The following is a 20,396-nucleotide window of genomic DNA, read 5'->3' as shown; positions in this document are numbered from 1 at the left end:
AAATATTTATATTTATTATAATTATATTTCACTTTCTCTTGCACATTTGTACTAGTGCTGAATGTAAATATTAGTGAACTTCAAAGGTACAACACATATTCTGTTCCTAATTGTTTACTTTACCAGTCTTGCTTGAGTTAGCATGCTATCTCGCATTTTAATTTTTTTAATCAAAATTCTGGATAGTCTAACCTTATGTGTATTACATATGTAGACTACTGATGATTTGTCAGTGTCTTATATATTATGTTTATTTTCAGGCAGACCACGTACCTTCATGATAATACAAATCTAGGCTCCATCTATATACTTAAAGAAGTGTTCTGTAATATGTGCATTTGCATTGTACCCCTTACTAAAATTAGACAGCAGTATTCCTTTATAGTTTCTTTTGTTTTGCATGTAATGCATGCATGAAAGATCAAAAGTGATCATTACACAAGTCATTTAACCTTAAATGTCAGTCTTTTTCTTCCTCACATTTTCTTTTAAGTATTAACAATCACACACACACACACACACACACACACACACACACACACACACACACACACACACGTTGGTGCAGCTATCATTATGAAGACTCTCCATAGACATAATGATTTTTATACTGTACAAATTATAGATTCTATAACCCTACCCCTAAACCTAACCCTCACAAAAACATTTCTGCATTTTTACATTTTCAATAAAACATTGTTTAGTATGTTTAAGCAATCTGAATTATGGGGACACTAGAAATGTCCTCATAAACCACATTTATAGCACAATATCCTTGTAATTACCAGTTTGTAACCTAAAAAAAGTCCTCATAAACCACTTAAACCTGCCCACACACACACACACACACACACACACACACACACACACACATAATAATAATAATAATAATAATAATAATAATAATAATAATACAGAGGCCTATAAAGTATTCTTTGTCATTTCCTGTAGCTATTATTAATCAGGTATTATTATATTAATTTCCTATACACTCAATTCGTGCGTATACCAAAAAAATAATAATTCATGGTAATGCATGAGCATATTGACCTGTTACATGTGACATCACTGTATGATCATGATGCCTTTGTGACCAAACTTCCATTTACTTACAGACAGTGTGCTACACTGTGGGATGTGACAAAAGCATGCACATTTTTTATTTCTATTTATAAATCTTGAAAGTGTTACTGCTGTTTACTTACCAGAGCTAACTTTTTTTTATTTATTATTATTAAAGATTTATCTTTCAGGTGACACGGCTTAATTTCACCTAAGACAAGCTGCGACGAAGGGGAAGAACAGAGATATAACACGTGTATGTTTCTTCTTTATTTAGACATTTCAGATATCTGTGCACGTATCAAATACAGTACATATGTTCATATGTTCATTCATGTATATAAGTTCATAACACCCAGAATATGGTATGTCATGATTGTAACACATTATAATAATAATAATAAAAAAGCACTATAATGTCAATTTACAGTATATTTTTTATATACTAATGTTGGTCAATAAACAACACATAAGATTATGAAGCACAGACTTTATTCACACCGCCAGACTACAATGTAAACATTAGTCATAAACACTGCCTCGGTTGCTTTCACTTTTTGTGTGTTCTTCATGAGTTAAAAGCAGCTCTTACATTCATACAGACGTGATCATCACAGACGTTTTGTATTTTAATCAGACCACAAAACAACACAAAAACATGTGAAACTTCTGAATGAGAGATGATGTACTGCTGAGATTGGCCGGTGTTGTGGATCAACTGCGGATCGTGTGTTATCTGGTCATGTATGCGTGCACGTGAATAATTTTAATGGCCTTTTCAACAGATTCGTTCAATGTGAATTGCCAAGGAGCAAAGAAAAGATGTTTTGCACATCATTAAAAATGTAGGATATATACTGTATATTTACTACTATATACTGTATGTATAATATACTGTATATATTCATTCATTCATTTAAATTACTTTTTTGAGCTGTTTCCATCGCTTTGCGATTGTTCGAGAGAGAGATGGATTACACCGACGTTCGTTTGCTCTTCCTTGCATTCCTGGATGCCATCCTCGAATTTTGCCACCTGAACAACCTGAATATTGAGATCTGAATTTCACAACCTGAAATCCACACCTTGAATAATACAAACTTGAATTTCAAAACCTGAATTTTTTTAGGTGAATTCACACAAAATATTTTCAAATATTTCAAATTAACAGCAAAAAATTTCGATAACATCAAATTACACCTAGTCTTTTTTCAAGATCATGAATTCAGAGGCTTTTTCAAATTCAAGTTCTGGTGATATAAAAATAACGCCATAGTCCAAAGTCACATTTATCTTTAACAAGTGGATAGGAGGCAGAGCAACGCCGTTACAACATGGGCCGCCATCTTCATTGTTTTGGATTGAATGGATTGCATGACAACAAATACATCATCTTTTTCAGATATCTCTATCTTCCTTGTCCGCACTACAATGCGAAGATGCTGTTTTTTAAATGTATCCACTTGTGAGAGCGTTTCCAAAAAGCTCTGCTAGACAAAAAAAGCAGTCTCATGGGGCCGTTTACACGACAACGTTTTCAACTCAGTGTGAACTGAAGAGAAAAAGATGCATTTTCAATCAAAAATGTATTAGTGTGGACGGGATCTCAATAAAGTAAATTAGCTTATTTAAGTTTCTTTGTTTCCGTAACAGAAAGATGCAGTGATTTGTCTGGAAGCTGCTGCTCCTACACTTAAGCACATACAGTACACTGCGGTCAGACTAAGACTTTGTTTTTTGTTCTTTAATCTGTGTATGTGTGTGTGTGTGTCTGGGTGTGCTTGAGTGTGTGTGTTCTGTCTTCTGGCTGTGTTTGTCTCACCCATTCATTCGCGCCCACGTGTTCTGCATTGTGGCTGATTTATTTATTTTTGGACAGATTTTTAAAAGTTGCTCTGTGTTACAGTGTCATCAATTCATGTGTGTGTGTGTGTGCGTGAGAGAGAGAGAGAGAGAGAGAGTGTGTGTGTTTGTGAGTGTATGTGTATGCTTTTCACTCTGGATGTTTTATAGTCCAACCTCTTCATTTATGTGTGTGTGTGTGTGTTCTGCATTGTGATTTATTGATTGTATAAAAAAAAAAGAAAAAAAAAGCTTAGTCAGGACCTCTCCCTTTCATTTCCTATGGTCGGTCAAATTTGACCACGAAAAGCAAAGGTATCGCTTTTTTTTTTTAATGACCACTTCAACTCATCAAATTAAGTCTACATTTATTTGTATGTTCAGATTGCAAGTCTAGGAAAAGTCACATAGTCGTGATCCATTCAGATTGAGGAAACCATTTTTATGAAAAAAACAAAACTGAAATCGGTCAAAATGACTGAACAGCCCAGGAAGGTTAATATCTCCTTTTGTGGTCCATAAAAGAAAAGAATTTCATAAGGGTTTGGAACGACATGAGGCAGAGTAAATGAAAGAATTTTAATTATGGGGTGAACATTCCCTTTTAAAATACTTTCATACTTCAGTAAACCTCATGCTAAGAATATCTATTTCCTCAATATTTAACATGCTAATCATTTGGCAAGGTCCCACTTTAACATGGACCAGGAGTCAAGCGGCCACTATAAATATTTTAGACACCACATAGTCCAGTCATCCGAATATAACCTTAGGGTACGTTTACACGACAACGATGTACTAAAAACTGAAAAGTTTATCCTTTGCGTTTTTGAAAAGATTCGCGTACAGACGACAACGTTGTCAAAACGATCCCCGTTCACACGGATTCATGAAAACTACTAAAAACGCTGTATTATGCATGCCAGGCCAGTAGTTGACATCACTTTGTAAAGAAACACTACGTGCCTGCGCACATAAGCATGCTTCCACAGAGCGGTGAATACAATGAAGATGGCGAAAGCATCGAGCAATTTTGTCTGGACGGACGATGAGGTTGCTTTATTACTACAATTACTTTGCTGGAGAAGCGTCAATAAACTCAAAACCTTGAGCAGCACAAACACAGTCCTGTAGTCCGCCATTGTAGTTTTGAATGTCTCGTGCATTGTTTTGAAGTACTTGCGTGCATGCCTATAGACTGAAAACATAATACACGTGCGCATGATGTCATCGTTTTCACAAATTCACGTTTTTGTATGTTTACATGGAGACGATAACGGCATCGTTTTCAAAAACTTGCACTTTGAAACCTGTTTTCAAAAGTTTGCGTTTTCAGTCCCCAAAACGCCATTGTCGTGTAAACGAACAGCCAAAAGGCATAAAAAGTTTTCCGTTTTTAGTTGAAAACATTGTTGTGTAAACGGCCCCTAAATGTTCTGTAAATTCCCACTTAAATTGATTCCAGAGAACATTTCTCATTCCTGTGTTAGAAGAACACTAATTCCACTGCAGCACTTGGCAATGCTTTGGAAGAATGGTAGGATGAAGATGTCTAATAGGCTGCTCCATAACGTCTGCAACCAACCAGTGTTTATCAAAATCACATGTGCACATGGTGTGAAGAACCTGAAAGAGAATAGAAAAGTAAAAGCTAAAAGTCAAAATAGAACAGCAATTTTACTTGTAATTTAATGTATTTTTGAGTGAAACAGGAGATTCAACAAGAAAAAATGTAGGGTGGGATTTAATTTTATCCAGTTTGGAAAATTGGACATTCCATACCAGAATGGAGCCAGACCTGAATGCGAGTTTGCTAAAACAATGCCAAATTAGCTATTTTGCTATCGGTTAACATTATTTAGGATCGGATGTATGAACGGCGAGCTCTGCGCACTTTGCTGGTTTTAACACTTTTAATGACATAAACCGGTGAGATTCAATACACTCTGTTCCATAACTGTTCTAGGAGGACAATATTTCAAAGAATTCAAAATCCTCAGGCTCTGGAGACATTAAAAGACACTTACATGCTCAAGGTGACGCCCCTGAGCAGGCTGCGAGCCTGGGAGTCGATTTTGTCAGAGAAGTGCGGGAAATGCGGTGAGAGATGCTGAACATGTCGGCAATGCTGATGAAGGTCATTGCTGACTTGGAGGATCTTGCTGTGATACGTCGATCGATCACTGCCATGGAGGTGAAGTTCACTGTGGTGGTTACAAGTATCTGGAGTCATCAGAGAGGGAATTAGCTGCTATCCCGCTAGTGACCAAGGTAGATCTGGAGCGTGTCTGGGAGAAGTTGGGGGACATGGAGAACAGTAGCCGGCAGAATAACTTCCGTATCGTTGGAATCCCTGAGGGAGCAGAGGGACAGGATACGGTGAAATTGGCTCTTTCAGAATCTGCTCGACATAGCAGGCCATAAGCTGGAAATCAAGCGAGCTCACAGGGTTCCTGCTCGTCGATCCACAGAGGGAGACAGACCCTGATCAGTTCTGGCCAAATTTCTGAGATCATCCGATAAAGATCTTGTGTACACATTTTGTGGAGTATTTCTTGCAAAGACATTGGAGTGATTAAGTCATTTGTTTGCACTCATGTTGCAGCCGATTGGACTGGCTCACTGAACATTCATTTGACTGTTTGAAGAATCTGTGCATTCTTTTTGTGCTGGGTCCGCCAATCAGCTGGAATTTATTTTGTAGAGTAACACACCTTCAGGACAGTTTTATGGATGAACCCACATGCTCTTTGTGCTTATTCCATCTATTGGCTGGAGTTTGTTTTATAGATTATCTTTTGCTGTGTAATGCTGTCTCACAAAATTTGTATAGAAAAACCGAACTTGAGCAATCCGATGTTGTCGTGGGGGTTCTCGTAGGCGTACATGGAATGTTTGAGCTTGGAGGGATGGACGCCAGTTGGCGCTGTCGTGCGCGGGGTTAATGTACATGTTTTTCTTTTTTCTGTTTGTTTTGTTCTGTTCTGTTTTGATTGTTGCACTAATGTTGGAATGTGGTTTTTATAATCTTGTTTTTGACACACAATCTATTTTTTCTTATATGTCAAAATGTCTAATGTTAATATGAGTGGATTGTCTCTCTCTCCACGTGGAATGTGAATGGGTTGGGGCACCCCATAAAAAGCAGGAAGGTTATTTCTCAAGGGTAAGAAATATGATATAATGTTTCTTCAAGAAACACATCTTTCTCCGTGGTGGGCATTTTTTTTATAGTGCTGTCTCGAGTAAGAGCAGGGGAGTCATTTATTATTACTTATTTTGGCTAATATTTATGCACCTAACGTTGATGATCAGGGCATTTTATAGATCTTGAAAGGATGTTGCAAGCGCCTCTTGGGAGGAGACTTTAATTTTTTTGATGGACTCAGTCCTTGATAATAGTGAAGCAAAAGTGTGCAAGCCCCCTAGTGCAACATTGATGCTTCACAGGATGTGTAAAAATCTTGGTCTTACAGATATTTGGATACTTTTGAACCCATCTGGTAGGGACTATACATTTTTTTCATCAGTTCATAAGATTTACTCTAGAATAGATTTATATATATATATATATATATATATATATATATATATATATATATATATATATATATATAAGTCCCTCATTTCATCTGTCATTGATTGCACAGTTGGAAACCTTTTAGTCTCAGATCATGCCCTGGTGTGTTTAGAGGTGTTGCCACATATGAAGAAAAGGAAATCATATAGCTGGCGCTTTAATGTATCCCTTTTGCAAAATCCTGAATTCCAACAAATGCTAAAGGCTGAAATCAATGTCTATATGGAGACCAACTGGTCCTCAGTATCCTCTGCGGGCGTGACTTGGGAGGCACTTAAGGTGGTTCTTAGGGGCCGGATCATACAGTATGCCGCATTCACCAAAAAATCCAAAGCACAAGATCTTGTGGAATTGGAAGGGATATTAAAAGTGCCGAGGCAGAGCTGAAGCGCCGAATGTCATCTAATGGCCTCAGAGAATTGACCCGACTGAAATACAGATATAATACTATTTTGTTGCGGAAGGTGGAGTTTTGGCTATTCAGGGCAAGACAGTCATACTTTCAGTTGGGGGGAAAATCAGGGAAGCTTCTGGCTAGAAATACCTCAGTGAAATCTGCTGGTGGTGAAATATTTACCTCGGCCACTGATATTAATAATGCTTTTAAAGAATTATATCTTGATCTTTATAGTTCCACATCTTCCTCTACTGAAGAGGATAATAGAAACTTTGTGGAACCATTAGAACTTCCTAAACTGTCGGCTGAGCAAAAAAATTATCTTGATTCTGAGATAAATTTGGAGGAGCCTGGCGAGGTAATTAAGGCCTTGCCTACAGGCCTTAAGTTTTAAATCTTATGCTACAGAACTGGCTCCACTTTTGCTAGAAGTTTATACAGAAACATTTTTTATTGACTCATAAATATATGATAAAAACACAACATGTCAACTATTACCCCTCCCCCTCCCCAATCACCAACCCCACCTGACCCCCAATGAACACCCCTGTGGTCACAAATAGAATACACACACACACACACACACACACACACAAAAATATAATAATCATATATAATTAAAACTAAACCTCTCTCTCCACAGCCCCTCCCTGAGAGTCCCCCATAAACACCAAATACCTGCCCCACTTCCTATCAAACAAATCTCGAACCCCTAGCCCTCTGCTCGACATCTCCTCAAAAGCTGCCACCCTCCCCATCTCTCTGCACCACTCTGGAAATGAGGGAGGCCATCTGACTTCCATCCCCTTAAAATAATCTGCCTGCCAATCATAATACTAGTCAGGACCCAATTTTTTATGTGCTTGACCCCCAAATGTATGACCACCCCATCGCCCAGAATACAGAGTCTGGGGCAAAATTAAATTCAAGTGCCCAAAAACGTCACATATGAAACTCTGAACCTTCAACCAAAACTCTTGGATCTTAACACCCCCCCAAAAAACATGGATTGTGTCTCCATCTTCTGATTGGCATCAACAGCAGGTGGGTTTCTTTAAGACCAAGCCTATACAATCTAGAGGGGGTCCAATAGAATCTGTGTAAAATCTTGAATTGCATAAGGCACACCCTTGCATCTCTAGATACAGACTTGATGTTTTTTTAGAATCCTAGCCCACACTCCCTCCTCCAATACCAAGTTTAAATCTTTCTCCCATAATCTCTTGAGAGAAGTTGAAGTTCTGTCCCCCAGACACTGAATTAGCAGGGAGTAATACACTGATGACTCATGACCTTTTCCAAAAGAAGTAATCACCTCTCCCAGAGTATCTGCCACTTTAGGGGGTGTATGCTACTCCCAAAAACAATACAGAGCAGGTGTCGCAGCTGTAAAATACCTATAGAATTGAGATCTGGGAATCCCAAAATGTTGAACCAAATTTTCAAAAGATCTCAATACTCCACTCTCATATAGGTCACTGAGTGTAGTAACCCCCCTCACAATCCTGTCTGACCAGCAGAAAGGGGACTTATTAATACATAATTTAGGGTTATTTATATGGAATCATTAAAGAATGGAAAACTTAGCAAGATCAAGTTAGCTAAAATTACAAAAATTAGCATAAGAGAAGCTACTGTCTGAGGCAAGGCTCTCGGGAGCGCGCATAAACGTCACATCATTTGGATTTTCCCGGCAAAAGCGACCTGCTCCCTTCGCATGAAAATCAGTCTACAGGCTTTAATAGGCAACCTAGGAAGTCTGGGAAGGGCTCATTTTTTAAGTTGCATTACAAGCCGTTCACACATTGGCAAAAAAAGGCGAATATTACATGAAAAATATTACATATTGCACCGTTAAGTAGAATTATGACATCTCTTATACATATAGATAAAGTGGGGTTTATTCGGGGCCATAGCTTTTCTGATAACATTAGGTGTTTCATCAATATCAAGTGGTCAGTGGCGAATGATCAGTCTCCGGTCGCTGCCATCTCACTTAACGCCGAAAAGGCATTTGATATGGTAGAATGGGATTATATTTTTAAGATTTTGGAAATGTACGGGTTCGGGAATACTTTTATTGGATGGATTAAGTTACTTTATAGACACCCGGTAGCGGCAGTACAAACAAATTGATTAATTTCAGATTATTTTCCTCTGGATAGGTGCACCCAGCAGGGTTGTCCTCTTTCCCCATTATTGTTCTCTCTTGCCCTGAAACCATTAGCAGCCGTGATAAGAAAGGAGGATAATTTTCCAGGGGTGATGGCAGGAGGTGTGGCATATAAACTTTTGCTTTACGCAGATTATATTTTATTATTCATCTCCGACCCCACTAGATCTATGCCTTGCCTCCACAGAATTATTAATTCCTTTTCTAAGTTCTCAGAATACAGAGTTAATTGGTCTAAATCCGAAGCTGTGGCTCTGACAGCGTACTGCCCAGAAACGGCTTTTCAGCCAGGCATCTTCCAGTGGCCCAAACAGGTATTTGGGTATTTTATTCCCAGCAAATTTATGTGATTTAGTTAGAGTTAATTTTGACCCTTTAATAAAAAGGTTTTCGAGCGATGTGGGCAGGTGGGCTTCATTACATTTATCTGTGATTGGGAAGGTTAATGTTATTAAAATGAATTGTATTCCAAAATTCAACTACCTGCTACAATCTCTCCCTATTGATGTTCCCCTCTCTTATTTCAAGCAATTTGATAGCATAGCGAAGTCCTTCATTTGGAATGGTAAACGTCCCAAATTACATTTCAGTAAATTGCATAGGCCTACTGACAAAGGTGGGCTAGCCCTATCTAAGATTTTGTTTTATTATTATGCATTCAGTCTCAGACATTTGGTTAATTGGTTGCTTCCACCTGGGAGAGCCCCTCCCTAGTTTTGTATTGAACAGGAAGTTCTTGCCCCTATTTCACCATTGCAAAGCCTTTCTATCAAACTAACCGGAGAAGTTAAGTTACACCCCGTTATTTCGCATTTGCACGCGGTATGGACAAAAGTGTCCAGAGAGTTTAATTCGGACGTTTATTTAAATGTCGCTTCGAGCATATGGCTGAACCCAAAGCTATGTATTAATAAGTCCCCTTTCTGCTGGACAGAGTGGATTGTGAGGGAGGTTAATACGCTCGGTGACCTATATGAAAGTGGAGTACTTGAGATTCTTTGAAAATATGGTTCAACATTTTGGGATTCCCAGGTCTCAGTTCTTCAGGTATTTACAGCTGCGCCACCTGCTCTGTACTACTTTTGGGAGTAGCATACACCCCCCTAGGGCAGCAGATACTCTGGGAGTGGTGATTACTGCTTTTGGAAAAGGTCATGAGGCATCAGTGTATTACTCCCTGCTAATTCAGAGTCTGGGGGACAGAGCTTCAACTTCTGTCAAGAGATTATGGGAGAAAGATTTAAACTTGGTATTGGAGGAGGGAGTGTGGGCTAGGATTCTAAAAAATTTCAAGTCTACATCTAGAGATTGCATAAGGGTGCGCCTTTTGCAATTTAAGATTTTACATAGATTCTATTGGACCCCCTCTAGATTGTATAGGCTTGGTCTTAAAGACACACCCACCTGCTGGCGATCCCAATCAGAAGATGGGGACACAACTTATGTTTTTTGGTGGTGTGTTAAGATCCAAGAATTTTGGTTGAGGGTTCAGAGTTTTATGTGTGACGTATTGGGCACTCTAATTTAATTTTGCCCCAGACTGTATTTTAGGCAATGGTGTGATCATTAATATGGGGATAAATGTATAAAAAATTGGGTCCTAGCCAGTGTTATGATCGGCAGACAGATTATTCTTACGGAATGGAAGTAGGTTGGAGCGCCCTCATTTCAAGTGTGATGCACAGAGATGGGGAAGGTAGCGGCAGTTGAGGAAATGTCATGTAGAAGGCTAGGCAACTTAGATTTATTTAATAAAAAATGGGGCAGCTATTTGGCCGTTTTAGAGGGCTCTCGGGGAGGGGCAGTAGAGAGAGAAGTGTAGTTTTAAATGTGTGTGATTATGTATATATATATATATATATATATATATATATATATTTTTTTTTTTTTTTTGTGTGTGTGTGTGTGTGTGTATATACTCAAGTGTGACCACAGGGATATTTGTTTGAGGGTCAGGTTTGGGAGGGGGAAATGGAATAATGAGGGTTAAATGTTGATTCTGTGAATATATGTTTTGCTTTTCTGTTCCAATTGTGTGAATCAATAAAAAGTGTTAATCAGAAAAACATTATTCAATAGCCTTTGTGGCCTAGGAGATGTCAGCGGAAAAGGATAGTGATTTCAAAGTCAGAGAAAGTTGATAGATTCTAATAAAAGATTACAAAGACAAATATATTGTTTTTTGAAATAACTTGCACTGATGAATCATGCACAATAAGACCAGAAATGTGTATTAAAGGTGTAAATAGGTACAGTTTTGTTCCCCAACCTCAAAAACGTTCCAATTTAACTCCTGGTTAAGATCCAGACTAGTTATCAAAAGGTTGTAGGTGTGAATCCCACAAGGGGCAATGCATGAACTATCAAAATTCTTCAAGTTGAGCAAGACATTTAAAGATCACCCAGTGATTTTTTTTTGTTAATGTCCTTTTGGACTTAAACTGACACCTAGGGACATGGATGCAGCATAATTCAAACACAATAGTTTTCAGTTACAGATACCATTGTGGAAATTTACTATTCACAGTCAGTCATGATTAATTCAATACATGAGAAATTTGTCCAATATCAGGGCGGTTACTTAGTTTAAGCCAGGGACAGACTAGCCATAGGGAGAACCGGGACTTTACCCGGTGGGCCAATGGGCGGCGATAAGGTGAAATAGGCCGCCATGTTATGCCAAACGGGCTGCGACTGGCTGAAGAGGGCTGCAAAACGGTGCTGTGATATGCCGAAGGAGGCCGCGATATGCAGAAAAAGACAGCTCAACAACTTTTGGGCCGGTATCTATGTAAAATCCAGGGCCAATTTCTCTTCCCAGTCCGCCCCTGGTTTAAGCAAGTTGAATTCGGCTGTTCATGTGATCCTAACATGGTGGTCTCCATGAGGGAACCCTCTCCAAGTACTAACAATTCAGATTTTATAAGGTTACTGATATGAATGGAGATTTCATCTCATGTGAGTGGTCATGATTTTATACATTACAAATCATTTCTGTAGGAGTGAAACTTTCTTAATGAGGACAAAGTACTAAGTGCACCTTTAAACCCAGGTAGCTCTAGAGGGACTGTAATAAGTGTGAAGTTGCTTTGGATAAAAATATCTAATAAATGATTCACGTAAAACTTGGGTTTTGTAGGTTCCATAATTACACTTGTGATTTTTGTACGAGAGCTCATAATGTTCATAATTTCCATATGTGTCATAATAGTCACAAACACTCAGTCAAAGAAGCTGCTCATACCAGATGTGAATGAAGCTGAGAATGGCGAAGAGAACTCCAGCAATAAGAGACACGGGAACAGCCAAAAGAGCTGTGATGATACGGTAACACCACACCCTGGACACCTCGAAAAGAGCATGACTCCAGATCCACACCCGATCCCCACTGCGCACTGACACCGGTTCTGCTATCACATCCTCAAAACTAACCTGGCAACAGAGAAGATGTGGATGCAAGAATTTTACAATCATGGTCCTAAGATTATCTTACCCAAATTTCTGATTACATGTGTAGGACAATTTCTTTTTTCTTCAGACGATATTGAAACCACTGGGTGCTTTGAAATTGGCAGAAATTAACAGAAATTATCTGTTATAGGCTTTTTGATTTTAAAAGGTATACACAAAAAAGTAGGTGAAAATTTGAACTGTTAGTGGCACTAGAGTGTTTGAGTGGCAGACCTCAAGTTTGGTTAGAGGACATTCAGACACTACCCTATAAAAGCACCTTTAAAGCATACTTTATACAAAATCAAAGAACGAGCAGGTGTGATGTCATTTCGAAGAAAATCTGGCCAAAACGAAGGTGTTTTCACACATCTGTCCAAGCGAGATGTGCTTCTTGTCATTCTTTTGTGGAAAACGGGACAGCCCCCTCCCAGCAAAAATGAAATTGACGTATCCTTACCTAGGCGCAGATCATTGCAAAGTAGAGGGTGAATCTGCATCTGTAACTGTTATCACCTTGTAATTTTCCGCTGGCAGCAATTTTTCTCAGTGTGTGCTTGTCTTTCAAGAGTTTATCATAAAATGCAGAGCAGTCCAGTCCAAAATTAAGACATATGAAAGGCATTGCCTTCATGACTGTTACACTGAATCGAGATTTATCCGGTGTCCATGCTGTGTTCATTAATGAGAACACACATTCCACAGATGCAGATTTCCAAGGCAGGCATAAAACAAACTCCACGACCTCGGCTAAGACTCCAAAGTTGATGATCTTGCTCTCCAGCTCATGAAAAACATCTGTTCATCTCTTAGACATGGCCGTCTTGTTCTTGTTCCACTCAGTGATGCAATGAGTGACAATGTTTTTAGTGCAAGCCCACTCATCAAAGAGCGTGATTTTGTCAATCAGACTGAGAGCAGGGATTCTGGAGTAGAAGTGTTCGAGGCTGCTCTGAATGTCTTTCCACTCTGCGATGTCTCTCAGTAGGGCCCACTTAAGTTTTTCTGTGTTCTCCAATGAGCGGCTCCAATTTTGGAGGTTATCCACCGATGCTGAATAAAAGTTTCTCACTGCACGAAATAAATCATCCGCTCACGTCACCAGCTTCAACTAGGGCATCCAACTGCTTTTTAATATCAGAGAGTATGAATGATTCCTCCAGCCTGGCCTGCAAGACTTTTCTCAGGTCATGAATGAGCAAAGCCACTTCTGTGGCTGATATGTGGTCTTGCTCTACTGTCTCCAGTGCACAATTAAAAATGGCTGTTTGCTTGAGTGCGAAGCCAATCTAAAGTTTAGTGCAAGGATCGCTGAAAATATCTCTTTGAAACTTTGGCCATTTTTCTTGAGAATGATAGTATGCACGCAGACCATTGAAAATGTGTAGTATTCTTTCAAGAGCTGGACCAAGAGAGAGGAAAGTGTATTGCCATGCTGCAGTAATTTCTGATAGTCCAGCTGCACAAAAATGAGTATGTTGCATATGACAGCTTCAGATTTGGTGTGGGTAGGAGAAAATTTTGGATCATATAATTTCTTGATCAGTTGCGCAGTGCAGTCAGCCAATGGGCCGGCCGCGAAATCTATGGACGTGCACAACAGAATGATAAGCAAAAAGTCATTCACTTGCATTCACCTTGTCAGATTCGGAACTTTGCTTCACAAAAAAAAAAATCGCTAACACTTGGTGTGGCACACTTACTTTTAGCAGCATCCACATGCTTTTTTGTATGAACATGCTGCGCGATGTCGGTGCGGTCTCCATGGGCGATGGAAAAGCGAGCTCCACAAATCTCACACCTCACTTTACTAGGCTCTGTCTGTGACTCCTTTTTTAGAATTTAAACTCTTTTTGAAGATCCTCATTAAATGTACATGCACACTTCCTTGACATTTTTCCAGCCGCAATTTCATCTGTGTGCTCTTTCATACTGACTCTTCAATCAGTTCACTAACTGGACATCTATTGATAGGGGATTGTGATTGGATAGTTTAATCCAGTCATGTACATCAAATAACACGGTGTGATTTTATTGGTTTTACATGCCGTATCCTTGGCTACCTTTGATTAGAATACTTATTTGACTGAGAAAGCCGCATAGGCGATAGAGAAATTTCACATTTGCTGCTATGAGTTGTTTCCAGCAGGATTGAGTAGATAGTGATTATCCTATCGATTTTGTCTTTGGGAAGGGAAGCTTGGAATTTTGAGGAGTCGAGGATGATGCTAAGGAATTCTAGAGATGTAGATGGCCTGCTGTTTTCTCGGGAGATAAAGGGACTCCTTGCTTGGAGAAAACCTTTTGGACGGTGGATAAATGAGCCGCTGGAGGAAAATAGTTTGGGGAAATGGTAAGGAAATCATCGAAAAGATGAACGAGGTAATGGACCGCATAGTTGTTTAGCAAGATCCAGCATAGCGCTTCAGATAGTAGGTCAAAGATTTTTGGGCTACTTTTGCAACCAAAGGTTAAGCAAACTGCAAAGTAGAATTTCTCCTGCCAGCAAATACCGAACAGATGCCAGAAGTCTGGGTGAATGGGCATGACTTTAAAAGCAGAAGTTATGTCGACTTTTGCTATCCAGGCTCCGTCGCCAGCATTTTTGATTAGATGGATTGCTTGAAACTGGACTTCAAATTCTTTGGAAATTACGGTGTCGACTGTGTCGCGTTCGGCTGTTGCAGACTGTAAATTGTCGCATATAAGACTGGTAGTAGGCAGGCTTTCCAGACTGGGTTTGAAGCCTTCTTTTAAACCTGAGAGGAGATATTGTGTAAATGTTTTATCAGGATTATTTGTTAGTTTATGCACTAGTGAGGAGACAATAATGGGAGATGATAAATATTTTCTCAAAACTTTATTAGAGTTTGCAGGAGAAGAACGGCGAAGAGAGCAAATGCAGCGAGCATGAACACATAAATTACAAACATGTAGGAAACAGCAGCGCTGTCTGACACAGCCAAAATTGTTGAAGCTGTTACAAACTTGTTTGCTTGCAATGAACCTCACATGATGGTTTGTAGGATCATTCCTGGACTATGGAACATGAGATGTGGAACCGACGGGTTGAGGTGTTGCTGATTGGGTTTGTGGTGCAGAACTGAACAGAGGGCATGAAGAAACCTCATGAGTTACAGATCTGCAGGTAGTGCATACATGCTTTGACAACCCAAAAAGACCCTATTTGGATTTCAGAATTTCCCTTTTCCGGTTGTCACAACGTAATCTTGCCACAATGAAAATTTGGTCATCAAATTATATTTCAGTAATGTAATGGCCACGTAATTTGGCTAGCTGGGGTGATTTGATCAAAATCGATCAGACTCTGAGGGTCAGATAAAAGTGATTGGTGGGCCATATTAAATCACGCACTGACTTACACTAAACCACGAGACTCTGAGAAGTGGCGGTACTCAAGAAAAACTGCTGGTACCCTGTAGACCAGTGGTTGCAAACAGAGGAATTGCAAGGGGGGCGCGGAAGACTGACCCACCCTCAAATCTTGTTCACTTCCACACATTCAAAAGAAATAGTGAAAATACACATAAGAACCGATGTGCGCAATTAATTTTCCTCTGCCTTTAAACTTTAGCCTGGCACCACAGCGCATCCTGCACGCACAGCTCTTAATTGATGTCAGGTGCATTCATGTAAACAAGGTAATTCTTTTGTGCGCGCCAGTTTCAGATGAGTGACGAGGTGAATTAACTCTTACATTTCTGTCTTTTCCTCACACAACAAACTATATGACTTAAGAAGAATTGAGATCTAAGGCACCAGTGTTATGGACAGGGCGGACTGGCCATAGGGAGAACCGGGACTTTTCCCTGTGGGCCGGCCGCGAAACGGGGCCAAACGGGCGGCGATAAGCTGAAACGGGCTGCCACATTATGCTGAATGTGCTGCGACTGGCTGAAGAGGGCCGCAAAATGGCGCCGCAATATGCAGAAAAGGACAGTGGTAGTAAAAGACGCCGGCTACCACCCCTGGAGTTCGCTAGTTCGCTAGTTCGAATCCCAGGGCGTGCTGAGTGACTCCAGCCAGGTCTCCTAAGCAACCAAATTGGCCCAGTTGCTAGGGAGGGTAGAGTCACATGGGGTAACCTCCTCGTGGTCGCTATAATGTGGTTCGTTCTCGGTGGGATGCGTGGTGAGTTGAGCACGGATGCCGCGGTGGATGGCGTGAAGCCTCCACACGCACTATGTCTCCGTGGCAACGCGCTCAACAAGCCACGTGATAAGATGCACGGGTTGATGGTCTCAGACGTGGAGGCAACTGGGATTCATCCTCCGCCACCCGGATTGAGGTGAATCACTACGCGACCACGAGGACTTAAAAGTGCAATGGGAATTGGGCATTCCAAATTGGGTGAAAAAAAAAAAAAAAAAAAAAAAAGGACAGCAAACCCCCCCCCCCCAACAGGTACGTGTCTCTTACAGTTTCTCTTCCCAGTTCACCCCTGGTTATGGATGACTTTAAGGTGCTTTGATATGTGCTTTCGGTGCTTGGACAGCCACAAACATGATCCTCTCATCCCTCAATCTTGTGTTTCATGGATGAAACAAGTAATACTTATTTTGAACGACGAGGGTGAGTAAATGATTGTGGAAAGGTCCGTTTTTATTAAAGTTTATCAGTATCATTAATCAGGTGTTAATTATTGTCCAGAGGTCTTGACTGCTACCAAAAGTGCTTAGATGGCACTGTCACCTGATACTTATTACTTTTTTCAGCGCTGGCTAGGATGCGACAATCACAGTCATTTATTATTACTGGATGAGGATTTAAAAAAAAGATTTACAGAGACTGCTGAAGCTTATTTCCATTCATAGGTATGAATCCTTGCAATTATCAATTTTTATTAAAAAATAACTGAAGTTTTTCTTGTTTCAAAGGGGGGCGTGACCCAAAAAAATTGAGAACCACTTCTGTAGAGTAAATTATTGAAGTGCAGGTACTGTGTACCGGTGAGAACATGCCCACTTCAAGCACTGATCATAAACTGAATCCTGATGCTTTGATGACCGCAAATTCGATAAGTTAGGACTCACATTAAGAGAAAGTTGACCTTAAAATGAAACTTCTGTCATTATTAAATTACCCACATACTCACCCATATACTATTGTTTTTCCATGGAACATAAAAGTAGAATTTTTAAGAATTTTTATGCAGCTCTCTTCCAGGTTTAATGCGAATGATGTTTAATCAAGTTTGGTGTTGTTGTATGGAAAATAGGTTGTGTGAAAGTTCACAAAATAACAGCATACAGGTTTCTAATAAGTAAATGACAGAATTTTCATTTTTTGGATGAACTATAGAGATGCTCAGTTTGTAGTCCTAAAACATGAAAGACAATTAGCATTTGGGTGAAAAATGCTAATTCCTAGTGTTTCAAATGGGTTCTTAGAATGGAGCTTTTCAATTTATGGGTAAAATGGTTAACATTGTTTGAATGGACTGTCATGTTTTGTTCTACAACATGAATTATACACACAGTCACACCTCAAAGTTGAATTCTGAAGCCGCTGTTTAAAAAACAAAAAAAAAAAAAAAAACAGAAGTTACGATTACCCATTACGAATTAGCCTTCCTAGTTGGCCTACAAATTGACAATGAACACAGAAGGATATTTTAGGCAGAAAATTTAGTAAAAATTTTCCATCATTGTATCTTTTTTTTTCTCAATATAATGAAAATAAATGGTGACAGAGGCTAACATTTTTTATTTTGTGTTCCACGAAAGAAAGAGTGTCAAAGGGGTTTAGAACAACATGAGAGTGAGTACGTAAAGACAGAATTTTCTTTTTATGGGGTGAACTATATCTTTAAGTCTTACATGAAAAAATTACCTTAAGACACTCATTTATTTGCCTTGGATCCCTTTCATTGATGAGAGGCCTGGTGTCACTTTGTGTAGAGATGACATCTTCCTCCTCCTCTTCCTCCAGGACGGTTTCTAGCTGTGTCTTCCATGCCTGTTGTCCCTCTTCATCTTCACCATCCCCCGCATCTCTCAGGTCAATCTCTGTCTCCCTTGTGTCCATACTCTGCATCATGGTGCCCGTCATCAGTACAAAGGTCGTAAGGTCACAAAACGGGTCACCCACAACATTGAAACATATGAACACGGTTTCACACACCTCTGTAATACACAGTCTCCCACAAATACAGTGTGAATGAAGAGCAGTTTTAGCTGCCTTACAGCTGAAGTCAGGATATGGGATATGTTAGGAAAGTGACCGTGCCCTGACAGGCATTCCTAAACAGGCCCCAATAGGAAGATGATACATCTGCTATAAATACACAATTAGTGACTGGTCAAACGAGGACTGCTGGTAAGCTTAGAAGAGCTCCTACAGAAGTAGCAGATCAAGAATGGAATTAAATATCTAAGACAATGAAAGCATTGATTTTGAGCACTGAATTTTGTGTTAGAAAGTACAAAGATTCCAGTAGACTATTAGAACTCATACATACTAAAAGATTTGACTTAAATTTGCATCATGGTTCATGAACGTGGATCCTTTCTTTAGTAAGAACACATGGATGCCATGATATTCTTTGAAACAGGAGACATACCATTATTACCATTATGTAACCATTATTACCGGCGCCGCAGCAAGTGGCAGTGTGACACAACAGCTCTCTCTTTATCTTTTTTCATTCGACTTTTTTCCTTATTTTTCTTTTATTTTGTGTATTAGTATTAGATTTTTAGTATCGTGATAATATATAGATTGCTTGTTGGATTACAATGTGCAAGACAAAGAAGAACATTGCGACTAAGATTAAGACAAAGAATGCCATGACCATTGAACAACAACGTATAATGGTCTATTCACGTGAGGAGCTCCTTCTGTGTCAGAGTCGAGCGGCTGCATGTCTGAGGGAGATTCTGGTGGAGTTAAGAATACGGAGAAGAGGAACTCATGCCAGCGTGTTGGTGAGGAAAAGAAAGATAGATGGGAGGTGGAGATACAAGCCGTGTCTTCCTGCTGTTGTTATGGGGAATGTGCATTCACTGACTAATAATATGGATGAACTTTCAGCCTTGGTGAGCAGACAGCGTGAGTATCGGGAGTGCAGACATGGCTGAATGAGAAAATAATTGACTGTTCAGTGGAACTGGCGGGCTTTTTGCTGGTTCTGGTGGACAGGGGGAAACTGAGCGGTAAGAAATTGGGTGGTGGAATTGCTGTCTATATTAACTCCAAATGGTGCAACCCAGGCCATGTTACTATGAAGGGTACTGTTTGTATGCCTGATGTTGAGCTGTTGGCCGTCGGGTTGAGGCCATACTATCTGCCCCGGGAGTTTTCGTGCCTGTGACGTCATTCATTCCACCGTTGCGGACCTGCAGGCACCTCATCCCAGTGTGCTTCTATTAATAAATGGAGGTGTTAATTGTGTAAAAAGTATTTTACCTAGTATGTATTTACCTAGTTACATTTTACCTAGTATGTAACCTGCAGCACAAGAGGGGATAAGACCTTGGATTTGCTGTATGCTAATGTTAAGGAAGCGTACAGAGTCACTGCCCTTCCCCCCTCGGTAAATCAGACCACTGTCTGATACAGCTTACTCCTACATATAAGTCTGTTGTTAGGAGACAGCCTATCATTTCCAAGACTATGCAGCTGTGGTCTGTGGAAGCACAGGATGCTCTGATGGAGTGCTGCAGGATAACTGATTGGGAGATGTTTCAGGAAGATCACGCGGATGACATCAAGGGTCTCACTCAGTGCGTAACGGATTACATCAGGTTCTGTGAAGAGAGTGTTGTCCCCACCAAGAAGGTTCACTGTTTTCACAATAACAACAAGACTTGGATCAATAGGGACATTAAAGCCCTGCTGAATAGGAAGAAGAGATCCTTTATGGCTGGTGA

General features: G+C 39.9%; 1 protein-coding gene across 1 annotated transcript; it reads right to left on the bottom strand.

Annotated features, from left to right (window-relative positions):
* Positions 1-1,439: 1,439 nt before the first annotated feature.
* Positions 1,440-18,706, bottom strand: LOC127428002 (caveolin-2-like). Its single transcript, XM_051676033.1, has 3 exons — positions 18,358-18,706; positions 12,299-12,486; positions 1,440-4,530 (listed from the first exon to the last, which is right to left on the bottom strand). The coding sequence occupies exons 1-3, from the start codon at positions 18,574-18,576 to the stop codon at positions 4,380-4,382; spliced, it is 558 nt and encodes a 185-aa protein (XP_051531993.1). The 5' UTR covers positions 18,577-18,706; the 3' UTR covers positions 1,440-4,379.
* Between the last annotated feature and the right edge of the window lie 1,690 nt (positions 18,707-20,396).

Source organism: Myxocyprinus asiaticus, chromosome 37 (assembly GCF_019703515.2).
Source record: "Myxocyprinus asiaticus isolate MX2 ecotype Aquarium Trade chromosome 37, UBuf_Myxa_2, whole genome shotgun sequence".
Classification (NCBI taxonomy): Eukaryota; Metazoa; Chordata; class Actinopteri; order Cypriniformes; family Catostomidae; genus Myxocyprinus; species Myxocyprinus asiaticus.
This window is presented reverse-complemented; position numbering and strand designations above follow the sequence as displayed.

What these genes read in the sequence shown, in the direction of transcription:
- LOC127428002 (XM_051676033.1), bottom strand. Translation starts at nt 18,576, where the DNA reads ATGACGGGCACCATGATGCAGAGTATGGACACAAGGGAGACAGAGATT. An exon ending in AAATAAATGAGTGTCTTAAG is followed by an intron (nt 12,487 to 18,357) that starts GTAATTTTTTCA and finishes CTCTGTTGCCAG; the next exon opens with GTTAGTTTTGAGGATGTGAT. An exon ending in CTCAGCTTCATTCACATCTG is followed by an intron (nt 4,531 to 12,298) that starts GTATGAGCAGCT and finishes ATTCTCTTTCAG; the next exon opens with GTTCTTCACACCATGTGCAC.